Here is a 26,376-nt window from a genome sequence, read left to right on the forward strand (position 1 = left end):
GACTTTCACCATGGGAGGAAAGAGAGTTTAAATGTGGAATCACCCAGTTGGACTGTCTCTTCTAGCCAGTTCACTGGATTCACAGCTCTCCACTTCACATGTATATATGTGCCCCAGATGTTCTCATTGATTATCACTATAGTCCCTAAGATTTTTAGCTTTAGGGTGCTACAGTTAGAAGAGATCACATAGGAGAAATTGATTTAATTTTGAGTGTAAATTTTATGTTGTAAAATGCAGTATTTGTAGCCACTTGCAAACATTGAGGTGTCTGTTGCCTGACACGTGGCAGTATATTCATGTGATTGGCCACGGAGCAAATGACTAGATCTCAGAGGTGCAATTGATCAAGGAGAATATCTATTGCAGGAGCAATGTGCTTTCTATAACAAATGTACTCCTGAAAGGTTGTATGTAAATCAAATGACTGTAAATTAAATAATTTAGAAGGCATTAGGGGAATTTATCACTTAAGTAAATCCCCTTATGACTTCAAATTTAAGAGTCCTTTTGAAATGCAAAGTATTTATCTTTTTGTTTAAATATCAATTTTTTACATATTAAATTTGTTTAAATCAAAGTCTATGAATATTGGAGGAAAACCAGGAAGACAGGCTGTTCTACATACTGTTCCCTTGCTTCAAGCTTTCTAACTATTAAGCACATTTGTGCTGAATTCTCCCAGACTAATGGATTCTCACATCCTGGAGAGTACCATGGCCTGCTTGATCCATCCAAGAGTTGGCGTATTAGTCCATGCTCATTTCCTGCAATGTGCAATACAAAGATGTTCTGTTCAGAAAGGTCTGGAAACACAGCTCCAAACTTCATCTGCTAGCATCTTTCTTCCATCTTAAAAGCTTTTCCTGATCTCTATTGTTATTTTTTTCCTTTTCATACTCTGTTCTTTTCTTTCCAACACTTATCAAAATTTGGGATTACGGATCACCTGTGCACTTCCTTGTTGAACACCTGTCTCCTTTACTAAACTATAAGCATTGATGTTGTCAGCTTTGCTCACCACTGGTTACACATTGCCTAACGTATTGTCTGGTACATGATAAATACTTAATCAATGCTGGCTAAGGAAATAATGAGAAGAAAAGTTAATGAATGAATGGAAGTTAGCCAACTCCCATTTACTTGAGCCTTTTGGAAATGGCCCTAATTGACCTAGCTCTGAGCTGCCTCTCTAGCCTTCTTCCACTCTCCATCTTTCTCAAGCTGCCTTCAACCACACTGGCTGCTTGATGACCTTTTCATGTGTTGGTCATTTACTGTTTCTTCTGCCTGGAATGATCTTCCCAAATTGGCTTAATCCTTCTCATCATTCTGGTCTCTACATGACACACTTCCTGCAGGAGGCCTTCCTGTCTAAAATAGCAGCTCCCAAAAAACCCCTTAGACTTTTGTGTCCACAGTGCTCATCACTGAAGTGTATTTATCTATTTGTGTTTGTATAGACCGTCTCAGCTCCTAAATGCAGGGTCCAAGAGATCAGGGATAATGCTTTTTTATTTATCATGGTATGAGTAAGAACCATGAAAGGCACAGAGAAGACACTGGATAAATAAAAAGAAACACATTGTCTCTTTTCCTTTCTGTTTGTTGTTGGTAGTTACATTAATATTATTTCCTAGTCTTGCTTGTGATGATAAAAACTAAATTTGACTTAACCTTCATATGACTTTACAAAGTGCTTTAATAACAACACTTCAGTTTTTACTTATTTGTATACTTAAAGTGACATTCTCTTATATCACAGAACTTATCTTCAGTGACCTGAAAAACATGAAGGAATTAGAATCATATACTCATCACCAAGAGCCCAGTATGGAAGACGTATTTGTTGAATTTCATACCCACTTATTTTTCCTTACAGTAATGCTAATAACCCTTCCATAATATATGGAAAATATTCTAAGCCTGTGTTCCTGAGATTTTTGATGATTACTCTATTTTACTTGATTTTGTTGTTCATCTTCTTAAAGTTCTATTTGTTATAAGATAACAATTTTAAGTAAAAAATATAATTTCCTTTGAATATTTTGTGAGACTCTCACATTTCAAACAAAGAATTTTTTTTGAAGTTTATTTATTTTGAGTGAGACTGAGCACAAGCTGGGTATGGGCAAAGAGAGAGAGAGAGAGGGAGAGAGGGAATCCCAAGCAAGCTCTGCAGAGTCAGTGCAGAACCCAACGTGGGACTTGAACTCACGAAACCATGAGATCATGGCCTGGGCTGAAATAGAGTCAGACGCTTAATCAACTGAGCCCTCCAGGTGACCCTGAAACAAAGAAATTTGTAAAAATATTAGGAAGTTTCGTTGTTTCTGGTGACATAGACAACCGATATTTTATAATCAAGGTATTTTTATTCATATTGTAATTTAATAATATAATTTTATTTATATTGTAGTTATTTCTAATAATGCTTTGTGTCTTTGGCTTCTTAGGTATTTGACTATGATTTTGGACTACAGGATGACTTTATGGGCTCGGCCTTTCTCGATCTCACACAACTGGAGTTAAACAGGTACCTTTTAAACTGTTGTAATACCACTGCATCTTGTTGTGAAGCTGGGCCTGCATAGTAGACAGTGACAGCAGATCTGGGTTCTAGACATTGTTTCCTCATTTACTGTTGTGAGCCTTCATGCTAGCCAGCGTTTTTCAAGTACATCTTTTTTTATCTACCTAGTGGAAATAATAGCATCTTCTTTGATTGTCTTATTCAACAATTATTTGGAAGAAAAAGTCTTGGATGCCTGGTTTGTCCCCCAGCACTGTGCTAAGCACCAGCAATCTAGAGATGAAACACACATTCCTTACTTTTATGTTGATGATATGGTTGTAGTGGGACATAAAGTAGATTACCCATGTAAATAGAATTATTAATTGAAGGATCAGGCTATCATATAGGAAATAAAGCATGTGATTGGCCTCAAAAACAGCTACTCTCTTATCATCTGAGCCCAAGGACAATCTAATTTTGCCATCACCCATAATCTTAGGCTACCAAGGAGTGCCTCAAACATGAAGGAAGATTAGTTGTATTTTCTCAGTCATATTAGTTTATCATTCCTTGTCTAGTTGTAAAGCTATATAATTATTACTAATATCAGTCATACCTGGCACCTAATTATGGGCTTATATTTTTTTTAATGCATTTCAAGTGGAAGCTAAGAATTGATTAATACTACAGAGGGAAAAATACATTTTAAAAGGGTCAAGCAATACTGGGATAGGTTGCAAAGGAAATGTGAGATCTTCTTTGATGGCTTTACAATGTTTTATTTGATTATGTACATGATGTGGCGGGAACAGTGGAAAGAAGGAGAGCAGAGGAAATTGGGCCAGATCACTATTTTATATTTTAAATGCAAATTGAACAGAAATAGTAAAACCTCTTTATGTATTATAGTCAGCTAAGCTTGAGCACACTGTCAGCTTGTTGGTCTTCCAAAAGCCATTTTTGCCATGGACTAGACAAAAGAGCAGATGTTTCTGGACTTCCTGCACATCCTCCATTCCAGACAAGAGCTTAGCACAGGCTGACCTAATGATAGAATGTAGGTGATTGCTTGCTCCCCAGTGGAAGGAAGTTTCCTAGATAGTGTTGTTGTTGTTATTGTTTTATTTATTTATTTTGAGAGAAAGAACGCACTCACAAGAGTGGGTGGGGGAGGGGCAGAGAGCAGGAGAGAGAGAATCCCAAGCAGGCTTTATGCTGTCAGCACAGAGCCTGTGACAGGGGCTCGTTCTTACAAACTGTGACATCATGACCTGAGCTTATATCAAGAGGCAGGGCTTAACTGACTGAGCCACCCAGATGCCCCATCCCAGTGTTTTATGTAGTCCATTATCATGAAAACGGAGCTTCAACTAGAATGGACTGTGGTGTTTTTTTATAAAGGCCACAATTATTTTCTATATAGACTTCTGCTAAAGGATATGCAAATTGCTGTATTTAATCACAGAGCATAAATTTCTCTTTTTCACTATTAAAGATATATCATTGATGAAAAAGAACTTTAAATAGAAAAATAACTTTAAATAGAAAAATATGGGATGATTAAGAAAACAAAAAGACATTGTATACAAGCATTTGGTGTATATTTGGCCACTTTACTTATTTTATGTATTTAATCGTTCCTCTCAAAACCATGTAAACACCAAATAACTACTCTTTAAAACCACAGGCTGGTGTATGCCGTTACATCCTGTGTATAAATCAATAGTCCCTAGGTGTAGATAAATAAATAATAATAGTAGCCATATAAATAGTTATGCTATTTATAACTATGTAATGTAATGCATTAAAGTTTTTCTTTGAAGGAAAATCATCATCATCATCAAGCAGTTGCAAATGTTCTTAAACCTTTATCATGTAATCATTATAAAAATGTAGTGAACTTTTCTTTTAATTTTATATGTACTCGTTATAGGAAAATGAACCAAATCAAATTGTAACACCGTATAAAAACATTTATGTATGGGGCGCCTGGGTGGCTTAGTCGGTTGAGCGTCCGACTTTCGCTTAGGTCATGATCTCGCGGTTCGTGGGTTCGAGCCCCGCGTCGGGCTCTGTGCTGACTGCCAGCTCAGAGCCTGGAGCTTGTTTCAGAGTCTGTGACTCCCTCTCTCTCTGACCCTTCCCTGCTCACGCTGTCTCTCTCTCTCTCTCCCAGAAGTAAATAAAACATTAAAAAAAAAAACATTTATGTATGTATAGTATGTGCATACCTACTACAATGCTTAACATGAATTTGTTAAAATGAAAGGAATAAGTTGTTGCTGTCAAACCGCAGTGATTAGTTGTAATGAAATTGACATCAGAGCCATTTGTATCATGACTATTATAACATGTATATTATCAATCTGACTAATTTTTCATTTTTCAGTAAAACCTCTGACAGTGGGGGGATGCTTGGGTGGCTCAGACAGTTAAGTATCTGACTTGTGATCTCAGTGTTGTGAGTTCAAGCCCTGTGTTGAACTCCATGCTAGGCATGAAGCCTACTTAAACAAAAACAAAAGCAAAAGTAAAAACAAAAACAAAACAACTCTGGCATTGGAAAACTGTTCATTTTTTTTCATAACATTACTTCTTGACTTTATAGTATACTATAGTATTATAATATCTTAGGCTTAAAAAATATCTGTGGTTCTCAATCCTGGTTATATGGGAAAATCACTTAGAGAGCTTTATAAACAATATAAATTTCCAGACTCCACCTTGATCTATAGAACCAGGGTCATAATGGGTAGAATTCAGGAATATACACCTTTTTAAAGCTCCCCACTGGATTCTGATGTGCAGCCAGGATTGAATATTTTTAGTTTAACCAGCTATCCCCATCAAGCTCTCTCCCCAGTACTAGACTCCAACTATAGCATTTAGTAATTGTTAAGCTCCCTGAAGATAATGGTATTATCATTGATCTTAACCTCTCGTTTTTATCCAAGATTTAGCACAGTGTGTGGCATTTCATATGTGTTTAATATACGTTTTGTGAATGAAATGAATAAGTGGCTGAACAAGTAAGGGAATGTTCCTAATTTGCCAGCATTTTAAGATTCACATTTTGTGTCAAATATTCCACAGCCCCTTAGGTTTATGGGGGATGGGGGCATGAACTCCTATTTATTCAACAAAATGAACTAAATCAAATTATATATAAAACACATATGTATATATAGTATATATGTATTTACTATAATGCTTAACATGCATTTTTTAAAATTGAAACATTTGTTTAACTGAGATATGGAAGCAAGATATTATCTACACATTGTCAGTTTATTATTTTTTAAATTTTTAATGTTTTTTAATTTATTTGTGTGTGAGAGAGAGAGACAGTGTGAGCAGGGGAGGGGCAGAAAGAGAGGGAGATACAGGATCTGAAGCAGGATCCAGGCTCTGAGGTGGCTGTCAGCACAGAGCCCGACGCGGGGCTCGAACCCACAAACTGTGAGATCATGACCTGAGCTGAAGTCGGCGCTTAACCGACTAAGCCACCCAGGCACCTCTACACATTGTCAGTTTCATGTGTGGTTTGTATTATATTCTAAAACTGATTTTGGGTAATATAGAGTAATTCATAATCTCTTCTTCAGACATATTTAATTCTAAAGTTTCTGTTCACCAGCTCATCTAAGTATTGATTTCCTTGTGTTTCTGAACCTATAGATTGTTTAGGCATAGGTTTAAACAGCCAAAAAATATAGAAGCATTATTTTAAACAATGGAATCTGTTAATAATAACTACACAATGAAAAAATATGTGTATGATGCACATAAGGCAAATTAGATATTGTCTTTTCCTCTTACTCATCTCTTTACTCCAAATCATGTAGTAGTCTGTAAATGACCCTCATTTACTTGTTGGATTCAAATTTATAGAAAATAGCTGGCTTTCTGTGTGTTTAGAGATCATAAAGGTACTTGTACATTTCTCTGTACTTTTATAGTTTCTTAGCCTTCTAGAACCCCAGGAAGGACTGAGGCTTACACAGTGGATCGAAGTACATCCAGCTGGTCCACAATTTATTGGATAAGAGTGCATTAATGATATTTTAATAACAACAGAAATTGGACCAGAAAAGTAAAAGAGAACAAAACTGATTTGCTTCTTAAAAACAATAAAGTGTTGCTATAAAATATATTTTTGGCTTATCCATTTAATGACAGTTTACAATCTTAATATTGTATATCATAGGCCCACAGATGTGACCCTAACACTGAAAGATTCCCACTATCCTGACCATTACCTTGGAATCATTTTGCTGTCTGTCATCCTTACCCCTAAAGAAGGAGAACACAGGGATGTGGTAAGTTCCCCCACAGCCTTGGAGGAGTGCTTTCTTGTTCTCACTTGGTGGAATGTCTTGAGCCTTCTTTGAATCCAGAGGTGATAATAAAGAGAAGCAGCGTATGAAAATCTGGCCTGTTCTTTGTTTCTGTAAGTATCCTGAGTATCGCTAGGTCCTGTGCATTATATCTTTTGAATCCAAATTTCCTGTTCTGTGCTCCAGATCAGAACCTCTTGTGGTAAATAAGGGACACATTTGCATCTTTTATTATAATTTCATTTCCCAATTTCAGACATCTTGTGTTGTAGGCAAATGGTAGTATTCATTCAGGGAATACATTTGCTACCGAACCGAATGTTTGGAATTCCACACTCAGGTATCCAGAGCCTAATGTTTTGACTATATTGTCATGTGTACCATCACAAAAAAAAATGAGGTGAAATTATAATAGAGTCTCTGCTTTCTGGTATTTGTTTGCTGAATGATAAATGAATACTCTTCATCTTCTTGATGGGATTCCGTATCGGTGTTACCCGTTTTCCAGCACTGGCTGTCTGCACTTCCTTGCACACCATGCTGCGGTGAGAAACTGACAAGGGATACAGAGGAGCCAATGACTCCAGCATGTTGAAGTGACATTAAAAAATATCAGGTTTGACCTGCATCGGTATGCTTGCCAATGCACTTTCTGCCCCAGTTTTCCAGAAACTCCTCATTAGACTCAGTGTGCTTTCAGGTACTGGGAGCTGCCCTCACAGGTTTTGATTATAACACATTTCAGGAGTAGACATTACTTTTTAGGCAAGTTCAAATACCCCCACTTCAGCAATGTGTATTGCTGTCTACAAATAATGCATGATGAAAGTTGGTTTATGCTGTCTGCCGGAAGAGTATTCCTGACATTATTCCTGAGACTGTAGATTAAAATAGTGAATCCCAATTTCAGATTTGGAAGGGTTTTAAACTCATTGAAAAACTCACCCTTTTCAACAAGCATTTTTCTCTACCCTTTTTAAAAATTAAACAATGAGCACACATTTTCATATACTGTATTTGCTAAGTATGATTTAAGTGTCCATACTTAATTCAGTGAGGAATATATTTCTCTTTTCCAACAAGTACTACCAGATACCTACTGGTGAGAACTTAGCATGGTAAAAAAAAATGTATGTAAGTGTGCATGTGCACAGGCCCATGTGTGCAAAAAGAGGGCTAGGTGGGGACATTTTTTTTAAACAGAGAATATTTAGAAATAGAAACCCATCATTTTAGAAATCACCAATTCAGAATACCTTATTGCACCTAGTAGAAGCCAAGGAGTATATCCTAGCTGGCTAATCCATACATAGGAATAAATTATGTGTTTATTTATTGTTGTATTCAAATAATCCTAGTACTGACCAAACCTACTATAAGCCGGGTTCTATGCTAGACCTGTAGGATACCATAGCACTTGTATCTAATGGAGAACTCAGGGATTGAATCATTACTGAAGGAAATTTAAAATGACAACTGTGTTGAGTGTCATGAAAGAGAGGTACTTGTTGGTGTTAAGAGGAAATATAGTAGAGTTAGGGGAACAGGAATTTTCTAAAGAAGTCAAATGAGACCTGATGTCTGAAGTGTGAGTAGGAATTAGCAGAAAGAGAGAAGATATTTCAAGCAGAGGAAACAGCACATGCAAAGGCCCTGGGCTGCACTCCAGTCATTGAAAAAGTACTGGAGCTCAGAAAAGGTGTACACAGAGGAGAGTGTGGAAATCATGGTACATGATGACAGTGGACAGGAGACACCCAGACTGTGTGAGGACTGTTGGTCATGGTAAGGTTTGTGGTGAGTCTCCAAAGAGTCTATAAATAAGAAGTGGCATAATCATATTTGCCTTTTGAAAATAGCTGTGTAGCTGCATTGAGGAAAACAGATGGAAGGATGAAGAACAGATACTTGGAGACCAGTTAGGACTAATTATTTCAAAAATCCTAGGGGAAAGATGATGGAGGTTTGGATTAGCACTGTCAAAGGTAGAGATGGAAATAAATCAGCAAGTTTACTGGTAAGAGGTAAAATCAACAAAACTTGGTGATAGAAAATTCTTGTTTTGAGGTTCTTTGTTATTTTAATGAAGAACAGCACTTCATAAGTGGAAAATACCTAAGTGCCTGAGGTCTTATGTATCCCAAATTATCTGACTGGCAATATTACTGGAAATTAGAATGATATGGTGGCTGGTTTAGTTATTTGGGTGATTTGACGATGGAGGATCTGCTGAGTTTTTGCATAAAATGGATATTTATTAAGTGCTCTAACATCAAACTGAGGGTTTGAGAGATCAAGCTAGTATCAAGAGACCTTACGATGAAGCTATTGAATTGTTCTGAATTGCATAGAAATGAGTGTCAGCACAGACCAAGTGGTCCCAACATTATTTTTTTTTAACACTTGTAAAAATCTTTCAGTCTCCATAGCTGCTCAAATTTATTATTTCAGTTCATTGTCTATTTAGACAAATATCATTTAAAAGTATTGCAGTGCCTGATTATTGATCATCATTGATTTGTCACACGTGAATGGGAAGAGAACAGGTGGGTTACGTGAAGCAGTGGCTCATCAAAAATCTGGTATGATTCATCTTTTCTTCCTTTTCCATTTTCCTCATTGTCCTCTCCAGCCCCATTCGCCCTTAACACAGGAAATTCATCTCTCCTGAAATCTTTGTGGTATTTTCTTGATTCAAATCCCTACCTTTTGTTTCTCCACCTTTTTGAAAGAAATCCTTTACTGCCAAGTATTATTCATGCACTGGCTTACTTCATGCCCTCGCCTTCAGAGTTCCAAATAGCACTGAATTCATTCTGCTGTGGCCACTGAGAAATGATGTCTTCTCCCCTCCCGTTTTAACATTGACTTCCACAAGAATCAGGTAGCTTAGCTAGGGCTCTGTGCCTCAGAAAAGCACAACGGTTGCAGCCTGTACCAGAGCCAGCTTCTGGTCGGCGACCACCCTGACCTCAGTGACACCTGAGGAATGGAGAGAAGGGTGTCATTGTTCAGGTGTCAGATTGACTACACTTTGTCCTCCTTGTGGGTGTGATTAACAGCTGGCAGCAGGGGGTGGTTGCAGAGAAGCCGGGTGACTCAGGGAGAGGAGGAAGTATGAAACATCCTCTACAGGTAATTCTGGTGGCATTCCCAGTATCCTGGCTCGTCTGATGTTGTAGACTTGAAGCATGTGCTTACCGGATGACAATTTCTAACAAAGACTTAAATTTGCTTTTGTTTGTTTATTTTGATCTATATAGCAGTTTTATAGCTATTTTCTTAAGATCTCTAAAACTGTTAAGCAACACTAATTATGAGATTTTGAAACTCTGAACAAGGACCATTTGCTGCCTGAACAGGGATCAAAAAACACTTATTTAATCTATAAGCATTGTGCCAGGTTCTGTAATGTCTTCTTTGTTCCTCTTCTAAGTGTTCAGTGACGTGTGTTTATTTCTCTAATTAAATGGAAACTCCTGATGAGGACTTTAAAGCTCTCCAAAGAGCACCATATGTTCCCTCACTGGTAACTTCTGCCCCAGCCATACCAACTCTGGCAGAGCTCACCTTCTCTCAAGTCCAGGCTTTCATCATTGTCATTTGCCCTACCTAAATTGCTTTCCATCACCTCTGTCCTCTATCCCATCACTTCTGGTAAAAAAAAAAAAAAGTAGATATAAATTATTGCTTCTGATTATCTTTTTTTTGATGACTGCATTCAATACCTAGTCAAGCTTTCTGTACTGAGTGGCTGTTCAGTGAGTTGCAGATGAATTTCTAAAAGGATTTGAAGGAATACTTCAAAGGTCCAGGGAAAGGTGTTTTAAGATATTTTTATCTTATTTCAGTATTCAAATCCCTGAGGTTGTCACAAACAATATTAAATAAGTATTTAATTTCCTTTTGTGTTCTTAAGATTAGTACATTAATGATAATCTGCTTAAAATCAATCTGTATTGCTCTATGAAGATATTAATAATGCATTAAAGCATGTTACTGTATTTTCTTCATTTTGTAACATGTTTAGTATGACCCCGATATTTTTCCCTGGAATATAATAGAAGTTTTTTAGTTGAAAACAATCAGGGATCCAATGTATCTTCAAAATAATTTTTGTATGCCTGAAATACATATTATATTGCTGCAGTGAAAATGATATCATGAACTTTCACAAATCATCCAGGAACAAATCTGATTTAGAAAAATTCAAACTCAAAATACAGTACACCAGAAATCAGTTACTAAAGGCTTCACAATTCCATATAATAATATCCAGCATAATACATAGAGAAGGAACTGAGGATGATTTTTGCATTGATTCTCACACAGAAAAAATTTAAGAGTTCCGTTCTCTTTGATTATTAGCACAGAAATAATCTATTTTAAGCTTTTGGGATTTAAGAGTTTAGTCCAAGAATGACATGTTTATTCTTGTGCTATATTTATAAGACTTTGCTAAATATTTTATATGTGTTAAAATAGAGAATGGAAGACAGAAATTTCAAGAGCCATTAACAAATAAGGTCTAACAATCAAATAGGAAGTAGAACATTAATGTTAAGAACATGTTATCAAAAGTAGGAATAAATTAACTGGAATTACAGAGTACTTAGCATCACAAAGTGTGAAAGTTTCTAAATCAGTTATCTTGCGAGTTTTTTATACACTGTTAATACTGCTACTACGTTCCATGAATAATGCAGTTGGGATGATTTCTCCTTGTGTGGATTGCCAGTTCTGGAAATCAGTAAAACTGAAGAATGAGTTGAAAATCATACCAGCCTACTGAATCTACTAAAACCTCTAAAACATGCAATGTCTAATTACAGCAATTTGAGGAGTATAGTATGAGTAATAGCAAACGTATTTCAAAATTGCTTCCATTAAAATCTTGTCCATTGAGTTCATCATTGAGTCTTTTAAAAAAATCTCAGATGTGAACAGATTTTATAGACATATATACTTTTTTAAGTTTCCAGCATTGTGTGTATGAGAAACCAAAATCTTTGTTGGGGGGGCAGGGGCATGCTGATGAATTGCATGACACAGCTGTCATTTCTGTTTTGATGCATGTCTTGTTTTTGAACCTACAAAAATGTGTAGCGCATACCATGTGTGTCCTGTATATGGTATTTTGGTCTGATAGTGTGTTTGAGTTCTTTCTGGCTCTTTTTCTAGCAGAGTTCAATCCACAGCTTTCTTCATTGGAGAATTTGTGAAATAAAAGTGAGTTAATTTGTGTTACACACTCCCTTAGATTACCTAGACCTACAAATTGCTTGGCTAAAGCTAAAAAATAGAAGATTATAAGAAACATATGAATTGACCCTTTGGTGAATGAAAAAAAATATTTTCTTATGTTGGTTTACTTTGCAAATTTTTCGGAATTATTTCCTAGCTAACATTTTTTAAAAATCCACTTATAAAAATTTTAATGTTTTATAAGATGCATATACTATATTGTCTAGCTGTTCTGTGATTATTTTTTATCTATGGTACCCATGTAATCACCTTAAAAATCACTACAACAAAAAATAGAAGCAAGAAGTGGATTGAGATTGTAGAATCTCATAAAAACATAATCAGTTCTGCAGCTCTATCACAGGCCATATTTTTATGTTACTTAATTCTTTCACTGGCTTCAAAGAAAGTTGAGCTAATGAAGAATTTTGATTATCCTGTAATAATATTAGATAGTGAATGATGCCTTCAAAATCAAATTCATATGTTTCTCAACTGAAGTTAAGACCATAGAGCAAAAAATAAATCGTATTTTTTTTTATAATTTGCCTTATCTCCTATCTTTAACATTCCCCAAACAATCTTTCTTCTGTAACATGGCTCATGGTTTAATAGCATGTTTGTTTAATTGACTCTTTAAAAACTTTCCTCCTGTTTTCAGTTTTATTGAATCTAGCTTAACCCAGCTATCTAACAAGAAAAAGAAAGTTGGGAGTAGGATGCTTAAGCCCATTATTTATCCAGTTGGCTTGTCTCAAGAAGCAGAAATTTTGTTCTAAAATCTAGGGACCACTTTATTTCACCATATATTAAAAAAAACTCAAAATGGATTTAAAAACCTAAATATAAGACCTGAAACCATAAAAATCTTTGAAGAGGGTATAAGCAGGAATGTCTCTGACATCAGCCATAGCAACATTTTTCTAGGTATGTCTCCTGAGCCAAAGGAAATAAAAGCAAAAATAAACAATTGGGTCTACATCAAAATAAAAAGTTTCTGCACCGCAAAGGAAACAATCAATAAAAGTAAAAGACAACCTGTGGAATAAGAGAAGATATTTGAAAATGACATATCCGATAAAGGGCTAGTATCCAAAATAAATAAAGAACTCAACACCCAAAAAGGAAATAATTCACTTAAAAGATGGGCAGAAGACATTAACAGACATTTCTCCAAAGAAGACATACAGATGGCCAACAGACACATGAAAAGATGCTCAACATCACTCATCATCAGGGAAATGCAAATCAAAACTATAATGAGATAGCACCTCATACCTGTAAGGATGTTTGTTTAATAGTACATTTGCTTAATTCTCTTTTCTAAAATCAAAACACAAGAAACAAGTGTTGGCGAGGATATGCAGAAAAAGGAACCCTCTTGCACTGCTAGGAATGCAAACTGGTACAGCCACTGTGGAGAACAATTTGGAGGTTCTTGAAAAAGTTAAAAATAGAACTACCCTATGATTTAGTAATCATGTTACTGGATATTTACCCAAAAAATACAAAAGAACTAATTCGAAAGAATACATGCAGCGGTATTTACAATTTACAAATTATGGAAGCAGCCCATGTGTCCATCATTGATGAATGGATAAAGATGTTGTATATATATATACACAATGGAATATTACTCAGCCATAAAAACGAATGAAGTCTTGCCACTTGCAACAACACGGTTAGGGCTAGGGAGTATAATGTCAAGCAAAATAAGTCAGTGAGAAAAAGGCAAATACTACATGACTTCACTCATATGTGGAATTTAAGAAAAAACACAAATGAGCAAAGTAAAAGAGAGAGAGAGATAGAAACCAAAAATCAGACTCTTAACTATAGAGAAGAAACTGATGGTTCCCAGAAGGGAGGTGGATAAGGGATGGATGAAATAGGGACTGGGGATTAAAGAGTACACTTATCATGATGAATAATTTAATTAATTAATAGTTTCAAAATTCGAGGCACATTTTGAGAGTCACTGGATCTAAGAATTCTAGGAACCAAATGAGGAAAATAATGAATTTGTTCCCACAACTGCCAAATATTTCATATTTATACTTAGGGGAAATTGTTGACTTTTTGTTTGTATCAGTGTCCCATTCTGAAAAACGATACCATGCAGTCTATTTGTAAAGCCAATTTTGAGAGAGAGAAAAAATAGAAACCCCACGATGCTTTACATCATGTAGATTTATTGTATGCAGTGGCTCTGAGTCAAGGGATGTGGTTTCAAGCGGCCGTAGTAAATCTGTGTAATACTGAGTAGTGCTGCCTTGAGATTCAAGTCTTCCTCATGTTCTTAGCTCCCTTTTCACTGTACCATTTCTTACAGAATGGAATTTTAGGAGATTCTTAGAAACTAGATGATGATAATAAATGGCCATGAGTTACAAGGTTTTGCTGATTTACTTATTTATCTTAACTGTTCTCACTTGATTTGACTGAAAACATTGTCTCTAGGAATTATTCTTTGTTCATTGAAACTCTGCCTTCTGAGAAAGTTGAAGTTTTGTCTGACTCTCAGTGGGGGTTTTTTTGTTAATATAGCATACCACAAAAGTATTCGGTTTCCAAGTGCCTTTTAGTGATGATTGAGAAGGTGTAGTGGAGGTGGTGGTAGTGGTGGTGAGGGTGGTGGTGATGATGATGATGACAACGATAACTCACTTAAGATCAATAACAAACGTTTATTACATGGCCACTGTATGGCCACTTCCTCAATACAATAGTGGGTTTTATTGCTTCAAAATAAATTGCACATTAGTACTTAGAAATCATATAAAATATTTCTATAATAGTATTTGATAATAATGCTTTGCAGTTTCCTGGCTCCATTCAAAACAAAATAGGGAATTATTTTGACGTTAGAAAATCTATTAGTCTTCCATATTTTGGTCAATATTTAACACAGAGGATATACAGGGAAAATATAACCTATAAAAGCACTATCTACAAAGAAGAAGAATGAATCCTTATCTTTGACAATTTCATGTTTTTCTCATTTCCTATCCTAGAACCTCTACATAATTCCATTGACTTGGTTTAGGCCAAAGGTTGTCTTCTATATGACTTAATCTTTTATTAAAATCTTTTTTGTGTGTTTTTGTAATTTATGAGTGGTTTCTGAAATGGTCCTGCTTTATAGTGAATTCTGCTGAAGGAGATATAGTATGCCTCCTTAATATACAAATATGACAGGCATTTCCATAAGCTGTATTCTTTCGCCAAATATTCCATTTTCCACTTCATAAGCCTTAAAAATAATGATAAAGCTAAGAGAGGGTAAAGAGGTTAATCAGGAAGTTAATACCTCAATGTTCACTGAGAAAACTTTAAAACTGGAGACTAAATAAAAGATCTTTAGATTTTTATGACTTACTTTATGCAAGAGACCACTGATCTTGGGCACTCATTACACATTTCCATTAACCTTAACTAAAACTTGTAGCCATACATACTTATTACTTTGGCACACGCAAACCAAAAAAAAAAAAACAAAACTAATTTAAGGATATGATATGGCTAAACATTTAGCAGGAAGATCTACTAGTGTAGCATTTTTCACACCTGAAAGCATTTTTGCATTTGAAAGATTAACTGGAAGTGGAGACAATTCTAAGATGTGACCAAAGGAGCAGAGTTTTGAACAGGTTTGAAGAGACAAGTTACCTGGTAGAGTCTTAGTACATCCTCAACCTCCAGCACTAAAAGGAACAACTGCCAATCATGAGATGCAATATGTTTTTTTTTTCCAGTCAGTAATTAAGATATTTCAAATTTTCCATTCTATTTAAAAAATACTGCCTCATTTCTTTGTACAAAAGAATAAAGCAAATGAACTCTCACCAGAAAGACTGCTTGAATGTTAAAGGTGCTTCTTCTAGCTGTGTGTACGTGTTAAAAACAATTTTGTCTTGTATACTTGTTGCTGGAAACTGCTGTTTAAATGTTAAGCTTCCTCTAGAAAACAACTGGATGCCCTCTTCTGTACTTGAGTGATAAGATAATGAAAATGCTTTATTTCATTTACAGACAATCCTAATGAGGAAGAGTTGGAAAAGATCAAGTAAGGTAATGGCTTAGCATGTGATCTTTCAGCTTTTCTTGTTGAGAAGAACTATCAGCTGCATTTCCAAATCTCTCTCATACCTCTTCAAACTGTACTACAGGATTTCATCACTCTTGTTCTTTTTTCCCCATAAACTTTAAGTAAATCATGTGATGCTTCTTACGTAACTAGAAATCACACCGATCAGTCACATCCACATCATCCTCTTGCTAATGCCTGGTCACTTCTCAGCATCTGGTTTCTGTTGTGTGCGCCACAGGGTCTAGAAAATGTCTTTGCTCCAGATAAGGAATAAGACGATGGGGTTAGAGTAGGGACCACTCCAGAGAGAAGGAAGATCCATGTAAATCACTGCCTTTGTTCATTAAAAACTAAGTTTGAGGCTTTCTAAGCTCCAAAATTCCTCTAGGACTACATCTTTGGAGTCTGTAACAAGAAGAGTTTTCCATCAGTGCCTCTTCTTACTTCGAGAAATAAATGGCTCTTGGGAGTGAGAAGAGTTTATGGTTCCTGTAACTTACTAAGCCTTGGCTCTTCTTATAACTTGTAAAATACCTAAGATATGAACTAAGCTTCGCATTTGTTGAGCGGTGGTACCACTCTTGGATGCAAATAAATATCAAGATGAAACTGACTTTTATATATATACTCTTTGAAATAAAGGGATTTTATTTGTCAGCACCTTCTATGTTCAAATTTCTGTTTAAAAAGCCAGCACTCATTTTTAATAGTGAGTAATTTTTTTAGACCCTGGGACATGACAAACTTTTTTTTCCATTCTGATTGAATCATGCTATTACTTAAATTTGTCTTTAATTTTGTCATTTTTATTACTGTGAATTAAGAAAATACTTACATCAAGATGTTTTTGTATTTATAGTAATGTATTAATTTGCTTTAACAAGAATTTCTTATTGTACAGTTTCTTCTCAATTCTTATAATATTAATGACTGAAAGATAACTTGGCTCACAAAAAGGTCAGGGCCACATTAAAAATCACCGTTTCATTTTAGTAAAATGGGAAGCATTTGCTAAAGAAAGTTGTCGAATATCTCTGACTTGGTATTCACTGTGCTTTTTAGTGACCAAAATAAAGTTTCAACAAGTCTGAAGGAAATGTTTGCACTGTTCATATTGGTATTACATGTTGTTCTTTGTAGTTATACTTTGAAATTAGTATTCTATGAAAAGTATATACTTTTTGAAAGTTGTGTAATTTGGCTTTCCTTATTCTGTGTCTATATTATAACATAGCTGTGTAAATACATTGTAATTCATTAACATATATCAATATTTCCTCTTCCAGATGTAGTTAAGGTGTAATGCTAGAGCAGGATATTATATAGTACTTAGTATTAAGTAGCAAGAATGATGCACTTATTGTAGTATAAAAGAAAGAATAAATGCAAATATTCTTCTATAAATTATTTGATTTATATTTAAATTTAATTTGAACAATAAATTAAGTAAGCATTAATCCTCATCTTTCACTTTGGTCTACAAAAAATAAAAAATGAATAATAAACATCTATTCAACACTATTTTTACTTCTAAAATTCTTGAACTTCTAGTTTATTATTAATAATCCATTTGTACTTTCTGACTGGCTTGCCATTTTTCTGGCTTGTCTTTAGAGAGACAGAATTGCCCGTGTCTAGCTCTGCACTTATTAAGGTAGTTTGGCAGATTATTTTTAGTTTGAATGGCAATATGGCTTTGGGGTTTTGAGCCTAAGGAATTTTCCATTTTATAAAATTTATTGGGGATATTGAGTGCTGAGTAAAGGAAAATCAGTTCACTCACTTGGGTGTTTTCTATGAGAATACACTGAACACCTGATAATGCATTCAGTCATCCCTGTCCCCAAAACATTTTCGTATTCATCCATATTAGTGTTATAAGAACAGGGTGTTAAGTTCAAAATCAAGGGAAAGTTTGTAACTTTGTTTACCACACAGTCCATCATCCTTCACACACACCGAAACTGCTTCCACAGCTCCTTCCCTCAGAGATTAGAGGAAGAATGAAGTTCAAGTAAATTGTGCTTCCTGAGAAACTAAGGGATAAGTGGCTATACCGTGTAGCTTTATGTATTATTATGTGACTGTTTTGTGGAAATGTATCCTTTTCTAATTATTTCAATCTTCTCCTTCAAGACCCTTGTGTCTAAGATTTATATCCTCTTTTGTTTTCTTGTAAAAGGATATAATTTATTTGCATTACAGTTAAATACAGGTATTTTATCATTGATACAACTTGCTCAGAGTCAAAAGTGAATTTTTCATATAAACAGGTCATTTTTTTCTTTGGAATCTTGATTTGTGGGAATGAGGTCTCCCGCTTTTCTGGAGCAGGCCCGTGATGTGCAGCCTATCTGTGGGTACCAGCAGTGATTAGAAAATCTGAGAATTATGAACTCTGTGGCAAAGACCTAAATACCGTCTGATAATGTTGCTAGATACTCTCTCTAGTATGGAGTTTTTCTTCCTCTTCTTGTTTTTTTTTTTTTTTCTGTCAGAAGTGATTAACCGTGGAAAGGGAAAACTAAATTGACATAGTTATGTCTTAAATGTGCACACCCCTCCCCATAGTCAAGTTTATCAGCTCATGGACTTTCCCATTACTTAAATATCGGTTCATTATTTTCGTCATCTTGTCAATAATTGATTCTTTCAATGGAAATCGTATTATGTGTGGCACTCTTATAATGTGAAGTTGTATGTACTATTGAAAACAAGAGCTGAATAGCCAGCTTGAGGGCAGGGAATTATATTTGCTGTTCAAGACTTACTTCCATATAATTTGGAGTAATTGTGTTACCATCTATCAACAAATAGGAAAAGAAATACACCTCAACTTGCCTCTGAGAAGCAAGAATGATACATGTATTTGAACGGTACGTTAACCAGGAAATAATTATGAATTCCCTCATAGCTCCTCTTCTGAGGATGATGACATCTTTTAAAACTCTCTGTCTGGTTTTCCACAAGCATACTTCCGATCTTGCACATTCATAATCCTGCCCCACACTCAGCTGGTAAAGAAGAATGTTATTTTCAGAAGAAAGGAATCAGTGTCTCCCTAAACTTGGGCAACTGAATAATTTTCTTGGTCAAAGAGTTATACTTACATGACAAAATGCATTTTGGCAGAGAAATGGTAATGCTTTAAATTATTGTAATATTTTATTCTTTAGAAGAAGCTTATCATTGATAATTTATTCTAAGGTTAAATTATTCAACAAGAAAGTTTCATGAGCTCAGAAGAGAAGATGTATATGTGTTTTGTGAATAAATTTTGTGGGGTCAGACAAAAAGTAGAAAAAATAATTAAATAATTTCTTCTGTCAGACCAACAGTAAGCAGAAATGATTTTACACTACCTTGTGTACAAGAATTAGTTTATTGATGAGTGTGACAATAAACTATGTACTTTCAACAATTCACATTAATTACATGAGACATAACCATTTTGATAATATAAAGATATACACGCTGCAATTCATATTCTCAACAATAACAGTTTAGAAATCTTTTACGAAGAGATCATCCTTTGAATAATATAATATGGACTTTGTGATCATGTCTCATTAGCATATCTTCTATTACTTGATGGCTTATTTTTTTAGTAATACATCTTTTTATAAAGATTTTATTATAATCACTTAGCATAATTTTAATGAACTATAAAACACTTTATTCACTGGTGAATGAAGCAATTTTTAATAAGACTTTTGGCAAGGATATTGTTAATTTAAACTAGAGAACACTTTCAACTCTAAGTCTGCAGGGTGTAGTTAAACTTGACACCTTGGATGACACATTAAAAATGCATCAGTGAAAACCTCTAAGTGCTTTAATTTAAGAAACGTTAGAGAAACAGATTAACGCATTTTTAAGTATCTCACACAGTCAGTCCGACATAGTGAAAAAAAGTCATTATTTAACAATTACTAGGTCCTCTATCCAAAGACTTCATATCCTGATAATAAATAGATGATTTTTTTCAAACCTCCAAAACATGTGAGCTTTCTTGGTCGATGACTCTCTCAACCGTGAGTGACTGAAATGGCTTTTCTTTGGTGGCTCATTTCAAATTATTATGCATAAATTTTTTAAAAAATTACATGCTTACATGTTTCCAAAGGAAGTACAGTATTCTTTTACAAATCCTTACCACTGTTTGTATCACAAATCTGTGTTATTTGGGAATGCTATAAAGTCAGCCTCATAATTAAGGCTTCTGAGATTCCAACGTGCAGTGGTGAACAAAAGGCAAATAGCATGAGTATTTCCAGTATAAAAGACTATTTTTACCTCGATCAGCTAAACTCCTAAAATTTGTAGTAAGTTTATTTAAAGTAGAGATATCATAGTGCAGTAAATATTTTATTATCCCACAAAATAGATGGAGCCATGGTTAAATTTTATGTTGAGATGATTTTTTTCTTGCTGTTTTGATAATATTTTTCCAATGGTATAAAACATCATACAATTTTATATATTGTAGTTCATAACTACAGGGATTTGCAGAAACAGCGGCTCTACATTTATTTGACCGTTCCTGTTGAATTTTTAAAATGTTGTTGAGTCCTTGTGGGAGCAAAGCTGGATGACTCGTCACAAAGTAAAAGGACAAAATATAATCTCAGGCAGAAGACGAATGCCATGACGCCTGTGTGCTGGCTCTCAAATGTTTAATTGTGGGTCACTGATTGCCTTCACACTGCTAATATATGTTCCCCAGTGTGCTGACCATTTCCCAAGATCCTCTCCGAACTGACCAAAGGGAGGGAAGTAATACAACGTGGCTCCAGGATAATGGAGCTAACTGTCGGTTTACAAGATTATATGGCCTTTGAATTCAAAGATATATAGGTGTATATATGATATACATTAGATATATCTAACATATATATGTATACATATGAGATATATATACATATGTTAAATTGTGACTGGAAGGAGATTTATTGGTTTTAAAGTCCCCTAAATATCCACAATGAAAATCATAATTTTGTGAAGATTCTGCTTCTCAAAACAATGGTTGACAGCAATAGATACACATGTATGCATGTGTTTATACATATGCACTAATGCACAAATAAAAGATTTAAGTTAAAATATATAGGAAAATAAAAGACAAAGCAAAACCAGCCTTCAGTTACAGGGCATGTTCCCTGGGGAGTTGAGATTGTCTGTCTCTTATCAGAAATATTTAAACGGACAGTTGGCATTGCAGAGGGAATCATATTGGTGTTTAATGAGTATAAATGATATGAACACAAATTTGAGTAACCAAGAAAACAGGAAAGTAGCATTTCAGTGTAATTTCTACTGACTTCATGTCCCTGTTTTCAGTTACATAACTATCAATAGGCATATTCAACTTGGTGGGAGCATCCAAGAGCTGTAGCTTTGATAAACAATGATTGCAGTCAGACCAGGAAAGGCTATGAAAAGTATTTACTTATGGATTTATTTATTTTAACCTCTTAAATGCCTACAGAGTATTGATAAAATGAAATTGTGCACCTGTGAAAATATGCTATATAATACAATGCTACCTGATTTGCCTTTCACATTTCAATCTCAGGCTTCACAATTTCAAATGTGTAGTGAGTTTTCAAGTATTGAAGAATTGCTGAATTACGGTGGTAACATGCAATATGTTTAAAGACCTGTACCCATTAAGGCTAATTAAAATATCACAGTTAGCAGTTTGGTGGCTAACCCTTGTTCATCTGATGACAAAGTCCTTAAAGATTTTTATGATTTATTTAAATAGGAGGCTGAACTAAATGGCATCATATTCATTTGTTAGGAAAGAAATCAACTGTCCATTAGCTTTCTTTCTTTGTGAAAAAAAAGCATATCTTACAGATTTTTAAATTTAAAATCTTGTTACTTTTTAGATTCACAGTAGGATTTTGGATCTTTGAAGATAAATTTTCTTAGTGTGTATTGGTATTTTGGAGGCAAAAACTAGATTTAAATAAGATATTATCAGTGTATCTTGCTGCTTTGATAAATGCAAAGCCTCAGCAGAAATACTCAACAATTCATTACTCAGGGTAACTTCCAATAATTTTCCTTTATCAATGTGATGTCTCTGTTTTTTGTTCTTTTTCCTTTTGCTCTTAATTTTTAATTTTAGCACTTTTAAAATGACACTTTCATTCACTTATCAACCTCTTGTCTTGATGGAGACTGAAGTACAACTAAATATCTATCTACAATAATGATTGAAATCTTGCCCTCAAAAAAATCACATTTTTTACAACTCTTTATCATAATGCCAGGTGTCTTATTATTAATTGTTATTATTAGAAACTCTCACAAAAGGAAAGCCATGCCTCATCTGCTGTGGATTTTATATTCATCAGGCAATAAATGGCAGCAGGGTCCACAGGAAAATTAAATTGTTCCATCTGAAATAAAGGCCTAAATTTACAAGAGAATATAGGTTGTAAAATAAAATATAAATTTTAGTGGATGAATAATGACAGAAGTAATTAAACATGGCATGAAAAGCATAGCCTGGGGACATCAGTGGATCCAAATGTGGCTAATATTTTTGTTTCTCAAATTTTAACAGAGAAACTTAAGTTCTAAATGTTGATCATTAAAATTCCCCCCCTCCACACACACAAATTCATCGATCTCTTTGCATTACCAGTCACATAATTAGGTCATTACCCTCTGTATTCATCTGAAGAAGAATGGAAAGTATGGAGTTGGCGCAGTTTCAATATTAGTCACCTTAGACCACCTGAACTTTAAATGAATTAACGATACCTTGGAATGTTTAATGGTCATATTATTTATTGTAACTGTCTTGAGTCTAAATCCAATACTCTCGCATCCATTTAAAATGTATTGCCTTAATGCATTTGATATTCATATAAAGCTCCCTGTTGTATTACTTGTGTTATTGGTTCTGGGGAAATTATTTGTGTAAGGAGACTTCAAAACATCGGTTTCTTTAATATGGTGCTTTAAAATTTTCCACATGTTGCTAAACATGCTGCTTAATTTAAAAAGAATTGGGAATCAGAGTAAGGAGAGAATTAGCAATAGAAAAGAAAAACACACATCTTTTGTAAAACCTGGAAGAAGGCTTTTCTAGTTAAACAGTGTACAGTATCAAAAGACTGCAGTCATTCTGTCTAACATTCATGCTCCAATGTCCAAAGGTAAATTTGTTTTTTCACGACTTGTTTGTTGGTTTGTTTGTTTTGAGAAACTGATGTGACAGTGTGCTAAGTGTGACAGATGAGAACCATAGCTTTACACGTAAATGAATTGTAACTCCGTGGTGATGGTAAAACAATGTCTTAAACTCAAGAGTTCTTCCCACTAACCTCTGACATTAGCCATGCTGCCTGACCAAACCCTACGCAGGTAACTTGACAAAGTGAAATTAATTTCAGTAAGAAATAGATTTCATGTAAACAAACAAACAGGTAGATTGTATAGATTACCCTTGATGTAATTCTAGTTCTCAAATTATACAACTTGCTGAACACCCTGACCATTTAAGCTCACTATTATTTTCTCCTATGATTTTTGGCATCATTTTTGAAACGAATATCTATACCTAACCAATTGAAGCTCCCAGTAACTAACAATCAACAAATTATTTATTGAGCACCTACTATGCAGTAGGCATCTTGTGAGGTGCTGGGCCACTATCTTAGTTGCTGACACAAAATTGTGAAGTAATCCAGTAAGTTACAAAACTTCTTCCTCTTTATCACAGTATCAACTGCCCGATATGGGTCCTCAGATTCCCATTTTATCATAACCGACACCCAGAAACAGGATGCAAAACACTGCAGTTTAAAAGATGCGTGTAATACAAATGTCCTCTTTAAAAGTGAAAAACAATAGTTTTGATTTCCTGAAGGTGAGCTGGTTTTACTTTATAAATGTCTGAGGATTAAGTAATAAAATATCCAACACGATATTTTACTGTGATATTGCTACTCTTCTCAGAATTCATTTTGTTAAATTATTTTTGCAGGGCTCAAGTTAACTAACTCTATTATCTATGTTCTATATTATATCACAAAACTAGGAAGTTTTTAATAAGGGATTAAACTAAATTTGAGTAGGTGTATGATTATAACTAAGATTTCTACTATTATTCTTTAAAAATGCTCTGTGGATCTATGGTGTTAAATTGTTTTCTTAAAAGGAACAGACATTATATGACTTATTTCAAAATCTTAAAGTATGTTCGAACAGTTCTACTTTCCAAAATAAAGTGTTAGACTCTGAGATATAATAATCAACATTTAAGAATAAAGAGGTAAGTAGAGTCTTTAAAAATTACAGAAATTACCACCACTGAATATTAGATATGAATTAGATAAAAACTTTAACTTATTCAAAGAAAGAAAACTAACAGTTTATAAACATCAAAAGTGTCATAGGATATACAATTTTGGAGTTTTACTTATTTTGGTTTCAGTGGGCTCACTGAGTATTCTCACAAACACCTCAAAATTTAGCTAAATATTTGTTTGTTTTTAGGATCTCTCAGAAAATGAAGTGGTTGGATCTTATTTCTCTGTGAAGTCTTTCTTTTGGAGGGTAATGTCTAAATCCTTTATATTAATATTCTTGATTTTGGTTCTGAGTAGTGATTTGGAAAGTTAAATGTGAATTAGGAAATTCGCTTTTTAAAATAGGGTCTCAGAAAAATGTATTCAGTTGCCTTGTCTATTAATTTTTATTCCAAGTCATTTGGGTGATTCTTCATTTGTAAAAACTAAGAACTTCATATATTTAATATATTGCTTTAAAGACAGCTGCTTGTGGGACTAAGTTTATCCCAGATTCTTAACAGCTAGAGGCCCACAGGCCCTTCCAGGAATATAATGGTGCTATCCAGAGAGTCCATTAAATTTCTTTTTTTCCCTTCTTGTAAAATCTGCTCCATCTGTTTGGAAAAAAATTTACTTCTATTACAGTGATCTTATACTATATACGTACTACATAATCAGTGTTCTTTCTCTGAAAAAAAAAACTTATGAATCAGAAAACAGCAACTTTGCTTTTGATTTAAATAAAGAAAAAAGTACAAATTCCACCAAGAATTTGTTTTAAATGCCATTGCAATTTAATGTTATTTACTCTTTCATGACTTAAACATAACGAGCTCTGTCATCCTATTTTCTCTACTCTAATTCTGCATTATGCACAGTATGATTTATTACAAATGCACTTACTACTTTGTGAAGAATTTCCCTCTTTCTTTGAAAATTCACACTTGGTACATGATTACCTAGTGATAGATAGTACAATGAAAATGCTACCCTCATAAGGCTTTACCATTTTCTTTCCTTGGCTCTTAAACTGCTCATGACTGAAAACTACCCTTCTTCCCCCTTAGAATGGTAAGGCTTGTGCAGTGTCTTTTAAGCAGACTGGCATACACTAAATTAAGTCATGCATCGACTTAATCAATGTGCCAGTATAAATCACATCTCTTCATCCTTTGCTCCCTCCACACATACTGTTATTGGTATGAGCTTATTATTATATTGTCTTCATTTCCTTTCAGTGCACTTATGGATGCCTCCACTGATGCTATTCTGTGTCCTTGCTAAAATAATAGTAATTTATCTTCTATGTTCACACATTATCCATGAACACACAGTAACTGCTTTTGAATTGTCTTATCACCTTAAGTGGAATTTGGCTTTTGGCAAAAATGCAGTCTCTGTTTTTTTAAGACCCACATATATGGTAAATTCACACAGTGCACTTCTTTGCGAAGAGAGGAGAATTCAGGAGTGTTCTCTGTTTAGTTTGTTCTATATGCAACAAACATGCAAACTAATCACTATAAATGAAGCCTTGCTACCAGGATCAGTTGCATAAGAAATAATTTTTAAGGGTTTCCCTTTCAAATGATTTTTTCAAAATCTTTGCTATTTCCAAATTAGCATTGCATGTACCAGCACCTTCCATTTGGTTGTGTTCATCCTTAATTATTCTTTATTAACCTTTCTCAATTTCTTTAACTATCTTATTTTAGAATAAGAAATATGCAAATTTAAAAGATAACTTTTTGTATTTGAGATCAGTGATCTAATATCTTTTCTTCTGAGCATATGTTGAGGAACTAACTGAGTCATAAAGGCAGAACATTTAGGGGTCATTTATTTTATCACTGAGGAAACTAAGGCCCAGAAAAGTGA

General features: G+C 34.5%; 1 protein-coding gene across 1 annotated transcript in view; it reads left to right on the forward strand.

Annotated features, from left to right (window-relative positions):
• The window catches only part of MCTP1 (multiple C2 and transmembrane domain containing 1), a 517,686-nt gene that overhangs the window by 283,367 nt on the left and 207,943 nt on the right, over positions 1-26,376 (forward strand). Inside the window, exons 4-7 of the mRNA XM_039239406.1 lie at positions 2,457-2,536; positions 6,723-6,834; positions 16,129-16,167; positions 24,704-24,763. Coding sequence (XP_039095337.1) covers positions 2,457-2,536; positions 6,723-6,834; positions 16,129-16,167; positions 24,704-24,763 — 291 coding nt within the window. The remainder of the gene's footprint in view (positions 1-2,456; positions 2,537-6,722; positions 6,835-16,128; positions 16,168-24,703; positions 24,764-26,376) is intronic.

Source organism: Hyaena hyaena, unplaced genomic scaffold (assembly GCF_003009895.1).
Source record: "Hyaena hyaena isolate Hyena2069 unplaced genomic scaffold, ASM300989v1 scaffold_156, whole genome shotgun sequence".
Lineage (NCBI taxonomy): Eukaryota > Metazoa > Chordata > Mammalia > Carnivora > Hyaenidae > Hyaena > Hyaena hyaena.